This window comes from Aphanomyces astaci (assembly GCF_000520075.1).
Source record: "Aphanomyces astaci strain APO3 unplaced genomic scaffold supercont1.20, whole genome shotgun sequence".
Classification (NCBI taxonomy): Eukaryota; Oomycota; class Saprolegniomycetes; order Saprolegniales; family Verrucalvaceae; genus Aphanomyces; species Aphanomyces astaci.
The window spans coordinates 85581-93028 of NW_009798283.1; the positions used below are offsets into that span (position 1 = coordinate 85581).

The 7448-nt window shown below is 53.1% G+C and overlaps 2 protein-coding genes across 2 annotated transcripts; one reads left to right on the forward strand and one right to left on the reverse strand.

Moving 5' to 3' along the window:
• Positions 1-399: 399 nt before the first annotated feature.
• On the reverse strand, positions 400-2524 carry H257_08711 (hypothetical protein). Its single transcript, XM_009834740.1, has one exon. It carries the CDS (start codon positions 2484-2486, stop codon positions 444-446), a length of 2043 nt encoding a protein of 680 aa, XP_009833042.1. The 5' UTR covers positions 2487-2524; the 3' UTR covers positions 400-443.
• Positions 2525-4261: 1737 nt separating this feature from the next.
• On the forward strand, positions 4262-5374 carry H257_08712 (hypothetical protein). Its single transcript, XM_009834741.1, has 3 exons — positions 4262-4860; positions 5017-5084; positions 5186-5374. Exons 1-3 carry the CDS (start codon positions 4497-4499, stop codon positions 5297-5299), a joined length of 546 nt encoding a protein of 181 aa, XP_009833043.1. The 5' UTR covers positions 4262-4496; the 3' UTR covers positions 5300-5374.
• The last annotated feature ends 2074 nt before the right edge of the window (positions 5375-7448 follow it).

A 7448-nucleotide genomic window follows, 5' to 3' on the forward strand; every position in this document is an offset into this window, starting at 1 on the left:
TGCAGCGATGATTGGCGATGGTGACGTTAAAGCCTCAAGGGTGCCCAACGCCATTACCATTTCAGAAAATTGAAATCTGCACTATTTCTCCACCACGCAAATCAAGAATTTGCCATCACATATATTAGTGTGGACCGCACTAATTTTGAATCCGCACTAATTTCCAATCCGTACTAATTACGGTAAACGGTGTAGTACAATGTATTCCCTCAATGCCACTAATAACCTACCGACTCTCGGTAGATATCTATCTGCAGCTCGGATGGTTAATGGATTCATTCGTTCAAGACCCGGCAATGTGATTAGTTGAGTTCGTTTGACTTGCCCACCAGCACAACCAACTAATTACAGCCAGGTAGAGCTTCACGTCCAAAATAACGTCAAGGATTCACGCAAGCATGCAAACCGAATAGAATACATTTATTACGAGACAACAAGCCTGTTTAGTGCGATGGGCCCACGGCGTACGTAATGTGCATGGGGGCAGAGCCACCGGCCAACGTGATGACAATCTGGGTCAAGATGGAAAACCCGTCGCCGACCATCAACCCCGCCGCCAAAATGTACTGGGTCTTGTGGAACTGGGCTGGGTTCACGTGGTTCCAGTAGGCGCAGATGCTCGCGACGACAATCCCTTGCAGCCCAAACGACGCCGGGATGATCATGCCAATCGCCACGGCCATGGGGACGGGGCAGTGGTTGGCCACTAGCCTGACGATCTTGATCTTGGATTCCGAGCACACGTCGATGAAGATATTGAACACGACCGTGTAGATGGCCCCGATGAGCATGAAGAGGCCGCAGTGCTTGGGCAACCCGTCGAGGCCTTGAATGGCAGTGATACCCAGGATGCGGTACACTTCCCCGAACGGCGCCGCGATCACGTCACCGGGGATCGTGTACGCCGACGTCATCATGACCCACACGGACGGGACAATCAAGCACGACATGACCGCCCCAAAGATTTGCGCGATGATCATCGACTTGGCCGAGGCGCCGACGAGGTACCCCGTCTTGAAATCTTGCATGAGGTCCGCGGCTTGGCTGCACCCGACGATGACCATCTGGCACATGAGCAAGCCGGCAATGATCGATCCGTCCTGGGACCATCCGCCGATGATGAAAATGATCAACTTGCCCACGGCGCTCGAGATGTTCCAGTCTGTCATCCCCACGCCTTGAATGATCCCGATCGCAAACACGGGGATGAGCAGGCAGCACACAAGCACCTTCCACCACTCGACGGACGGGAAGATCAGCGAGATGACCACGACTGAGACGGCGGCAAACAGCACGAGGCCCGAGACCCAGATCGTCGCTGGCACGTGGGTGGCGTCGAAGAGCTTGTCGAGGAACGCTTGACGCTGGACATCGACGGACTTGACGTCGCCCGCGTCGTCGATGGCGGCAGATGGGGCGTTGCGGCTGTCGCGCCACGCCTTGTACAGCATTATCACGACCTTGACGATGCTGTAGAGCGCATCTACGCAGATGATGGCCACCGCCGTGAACGTGTAGTATGCCTTGAGCCCGTCCACCTTGGTCGAGGTAAACCAGTCTCCGTTGCCCTTGTACGCGGCAAGGTATGGCGTCATGATAGCGAACGAGATCACACAGCCCACAAAGATGGACGACATGACCCGGAATGGCAACATGACTGCAATGGCAAACGTTCCTGGGGCCCAGTCACACATCCAGCCGTACTTGGCCGGCTCGAGTCCAAAGATGGGGAAGCTGCCGAGCCCTTCAAAGCAGTAGACAAAGATGGACCAGCAGTACGACACGATGCCGCTCTTGAACAGGACGTTCCATTGATACTCGACGGCGTCTTTGGATGAGTGCAACGTTTGAATCATCACGGCGGTGGCGGTTCCACTGGGAAACAACAGCCGGCTTTCGATGATCATTTTCCGACGCAAGGGAAACGAAATGAAAAACCCAAACAAGGCAATCGAGATGCACCACCCAAACGCCTTGGTCCAGGTCACGTCGACCACATCCGACGCGTTGTTGCCCTTCTTCTCGCCCACGTCTTCGTACACGTTTTGGGTGAGCGCGAGCACGCCAGAGGCGAACCCACCCTGACTCGCCAGCGAATAACACGCGACGGCGCACGTTTGAATGACTACGTTTTCTTGCACGGAGAAGTACCCGTGAAAGAGCTTGATTTTGAGCAACCAGTTGGTGAGCATGAAGCCCCCAACCCCAGCCAACACGTTGAGGGAAGGAACGACACCGACTTTGAGGCCATAGTACATGCCCAGAACGCTGAGGAAGGAGCCGATGATAGTGCCAACGACCAATGACTTGACCGTCACTTGGGGGTACTCGAGGCCTTGTGTGATCGCGAGGAAGTCGCTGGCTTTGATGGCCGAATCGTCTTCGCCCCCCACGATGTCCTCTTCTTTCTTGGCTAGAGGGTCGTACGGGGTGGACGCTTCATGGTAGCCACCAACGTCGGTGGCGGCTTTGCGAGGAGATTCCATAGAGGTTGTGTTGGACGCTCGACGCAAATTCAAAAGTGAATCGATTCGAAATCGCCTCGTCCATATATATGCGTGCGTATAACCAACCTCGGAGTATACAGTATGTATACGTATAGGTGCACAAGAGTGTTTGTTGGCTGTGCCCCCTGCACGAACCTTGAACTTCAACGAATCTTTCACTACACATCACGGCCACCCGATGATAGTCAAATCCCCGGTATTCGTCCCCAAACACCGGGTATAAAGTCCCATTTATGGGCTCTCAGAACGGCGGGATGACGTTCTCAGCTTGAACTCCCCAGCACATTATCACGTGTCCGCATTTGCCCATCCATACCTTGTCAATGGTACCTCCTAACATTAAAGCCGCGAGCCACCGTGCTGCTGATTGCTGCTACCGGTATTTCCACTCGGACAACTGGCACACTCTTACAGTAACTCGCACGTGTCTACATAAGTTGGCGCTACTTCGTCAACAATTAGTGGTTGAAGCACTAGCATAGTATCTTTGCACAGTCCAAGCTTCCTTCTCAGCCTCAGTAAACGCGTGGTTTTATGTAAGTGCACTCAGGAGATTGCGTTTTACTCGTATATAACGCAGCAGCTGTTCCCAGATTCTGCATCTGATGGTCCATGCTTATGCGATGACGTTCCGTTGGCTTAAGAGGCAACAGCACCAAGTCGTCGCCGCACTCCATGTCTAGCCCCACGGGAACTCGACAATAATAACTTGACGTCGTGTTTTATATTTTTATATTGACGTTTTACAAGTAAAGTTGTTTAAGGTGTGTTGTTCCTAACTACCACAGCCACACATCTGGGTCACCATGTGGTTCCTTGGAAGTCAAACCACAAGACAGCCCATGGCTCCTATGCCAGTACATATGTCACGTACTAGTATCGTAATTATATTTAACACAAGAACGCCAATTGTAGTACTAGTACTTCGAAGTACTCGTAGATTTGAATGCTCAGACGACTGCGAATTGACTCTGCAGGTGAACATGATGAGTTTATAGGTGAAATGTCGTTTCAAAACATTTTGTGAGTTGCCAAAGAATCTCGTCGATAAGGAAATATATTGGCACCAAACTGATCGTTTCGCATGGGTACCCCCTTTCTCAACGTTTGTACTCATACTGTAAATTCGCACCACTGCAAATGTATGGAGGGCATCCATCTCATCGGAATGCTCCTTCGACGCGTTCGCTTACAGTAATGATGATAGAAAGTACTATATCGATAGTACTGGACTACTTTAGCTTACCAACTACTACGTATTATACTACGTAGTATTAATATCTACAGTACCTAAGTACTACTAGTAGTACTAAGTAGTACCTACTCCGGAGTACAAAGTACTGTACTACGAAGGTACTGTACTGTACTCACGTTACGTAGGTACTATTAATAGTACTACGTACTTATAATAGTACAAATGAATCTGAAGGCACCCACGATGCCGTTTAGGTGATGCGTCGTTGATTGGTGCGCAATGTAACTGCTTTGAGGAGCTTGTGGTGCCGTTTCGAACAACAGCACAACCTTAGTCCAACAAATGCTGCCGCCAGCCTTCGCTTGGACGGCTGCTGCTGCTGTAGCCTTCCTTGGATGTGTTGAAGGTCAAGCTGCATTCGCTGCAGTGACCACGACAACGCCCAAGCGAGGCGTGACGACCTGCTCGAGCCTCCACGGGCCACACTGCTTCGCCGTGAACGAGCGCAATGTTCCGTCGTATCTGTTGCACGGTGTCGAATTCGAGCAGGAATGTTCGACTATACCAACGCCAACTTGTCCTTGTCCCCTTCCTGACGTAACCTTGACCTGTAGAACGCGATTGATGGACAGCAACGCCAGCCTATTCCGCATATTCAGGTCCCTCAAACAAAGAAGTTGGCGTCCCATGGTTTTGCCGACGATGTTCTCTTTGGCGGCATCTCGATCCAATCGCTACGACCGGAAGATGCCCAGAAAGCGTTGGCGGCGACGGCAAACGCCCTGAAAGAGTGGATGCAGCGCCAGCCAGGGTACTCTGAGAGCATGCTGCACACTGCCATCCAAGTCGCGGCCAAGAAGATCGAAGCGCTGATTCCGACACAACCGTCATCGTCGCTCCAGCCACCAACTTATTCCATCCTGACGTCCGAGTCGACTGAGAGTGAACCCCCAATGACTGCCCACACACCAGACAAGCAGGTCGTAACCAGTGTAGGGAACGACACGGCGGAACCGATCAAGGACCACCCACGCACGGGAACGTTGCGAGAATTTTCCGACGACGACGTGATGGCGTTCATGTTGCTGTCGCGCGAAGAAAAGAGTCTCCTCCTTGAATTCGACACGGCCCGCACCCGGCGGTTGATCAAAGCGCAAGGTAATAATTCATACTTCCCTTCAACACCCATGTTGAAGTTGTCGTGTGTTCGAGCCATTGTTCGAATCAACGAAATTCGTTTTTATGGTCGTTTTGTGTTTTTTGGAGATTCTTGGTTGTGGCGACGAAATCAATTCCGTCGTATCTTGTACGTAGGTCAATTCCTTCGAGGTTACAAGTACACGACGAAGGACTCCAACGGCCAAGAGCATGGCACACTAAAGGTACGGGTTTCTTATACATTGCCCACGTCAGAGTATCGAAACTGCTCAACGCTTTGGCTGGTTGAGAAGGTGGAGATGGATCATGTGGTTGTGTGCTGTAGCTTGTGGACAAGGCGCTTCAAGACGCCACCCAAGCCCTCAAACAACGGCTGCACGACGCCATGTCCCAACAAGCGGCCGACACTCGCTTTGGCCACGACAACTCGAAGCCGTAGACCAACCATTTGAAAACCAGACTACGGTAAAGACGTTATATGTATAATAAATATATACCATTCCGGTAGTGCGAATTAGTATACCACACTTGTTCGACTGTAGCAAAGCCACGATCTGTACAAATAATAAATAGTGCATTGATTGGATCACTGTGTACGGCTTACTCCGGAGTATGTATGTGATGGTGAACATACTACGTACTGTAAAATATAGCAACGGGATATGCTCGACTGGGTGGATACGGTAGTTTGCAGCGATGGACAACGTAACGCCACCTTGCCCTTTGTCGTGTATAGTACAAGTACATAAGAATGACATTGCCTTCAGCAGTATTGTGGAAATCATCTTTAGCGTTACAGTACGTTATTATGAAAGCATCAAATCAAAGTGCCGCCATATTGGATCCAGTCAGAACACCCTGTTCTGCTAGAGAACATAACCACTGCCCTGTCAGTCAGGTAGCAGTGTCTGCTAGCTGTGTAGGAGGTTTTTGTGCCTTCTAGAGGCTTTTCCTCAGAGTAGAAGACAGCGCAGAGTCGTCACGGAACATCACAAGATGTCGTGACCAATCATAATCTAGGATTTGATTGGCTGTTGGAGGAACTGGCACATCTAGAGCCAGTTCCTCCTCTGTCGTCAGAATTAATTCACTTCCGGTTCTCCCCTCAACTACTCATCTGTCTGCTACTGCAACCTGCCCATCCAACTGGTTATGAGCCTTCTACCTACTTCCTCCTCTCGCGCCGCCCTCCCCATCACCCACCGCCTCGTCAGCGCCGAAAACTACGACGACTGGTTCCTCGAACTCACGTCGATCATCCTCCCTGGTGAAGCGTTGGACTCCATGGCCACGCAATGCACCGAGGTCGAGGCAGTGTGGTCCATGAAGGGACCCATCCGAGCCTTCCACGTCCTTAACAGCGCCGTCAGGCGCATCCGCCATCATCTTGATGCAGCGGCCAACGTCCAACCTGGCACCATCACCCCACCTCCCCTTACGCTGGACACCCACAAGGTCGTGGGGGCCGCGTTGACTGAGTGACTCTCGACCAACCGCTCCACGAACGAGGTGCTCGCGAAGGAGATCCGAGCGGACATCGAGTCCAAGCTCAAGGCCGAAAGTACAGCGGTCAGCCGCGCGTGCGCACTAGTGCAGGCATCCCTCTCGGACACGGTGCGGCGCGACATCGCTGCCGCTAACCTCGAAAAATGTGCACACTGCATCATTTCGAAGCTCCGCGGCAAGTACTGCAGCGAGGAGCAAAAGCACGCCACGGCGATCTCCGTTTATCAACGCCTCCACGCGTTCAAGTTCCGAACTCACGTGTCCCTGGATGCGAATCTACAGGCATTTGACAAGCTGCGCACAGCGGTGGAAAAGCTGGAAGGGCATCCCCTCAGCGACAGCCACCTCGCTTCCGCGCTCTTGGCGGCGCTGCCTTCCTGCATCATGCAGGATTACTACATGTGGCGCGGCCCGAAACCGAGTATCCCATACCAGGATATGCGCCGCCTGCTTGAGCAGCACTGGCCGGACTTGACGCTCAAGTATCCGTCGATCCTCGCGCCCGCACCGACAACCCTCGCTGTACCGGTTCATGGCTCAGCACCCGCGACCGCGACAACGCGATCTAGCGCATTGGCCCTTTCGGCCTTTCGCGACGGCGCAAGCCAGTGGGACGGCTACGGACAAGCGGCCGCCGCACCCTGGGGGGGCCAGCGTACGTACTGCAAACGCATGCTGAGGTACCCAGTGGCAGATGCCACGTGGCGGTTCTACCTCTCGCTCGTGTCATGGCCAAGACCCCATGGCGGATTGGTGTGGCGACTGCCTGTCCTCAGGCAGCCACTCGACGTACACCTGTACGAAGCTTTCCCGGGCGTTTCACCAGAACGCGGTGCGTCAAGACTTTGTGTTCCCACCAGGATGGGCTGCCATCCCACCTGGCGGACAACCCCCAAGTGGTGGTGGTCGACGAACTCAAGGCGGACCCAGCGGCCACCGCGGTGGCAAACGCCACGGCAAAGGCGGCGGGCGTGGTGGAGGAACCGGGACACCCTTCCTAAACACCATTCGCCAAGGCTACGCATCCAGCGGCCCACCTGGTCACGCAACAAGCGGCCGTTCAGGCTACGCCAGCATGGGAC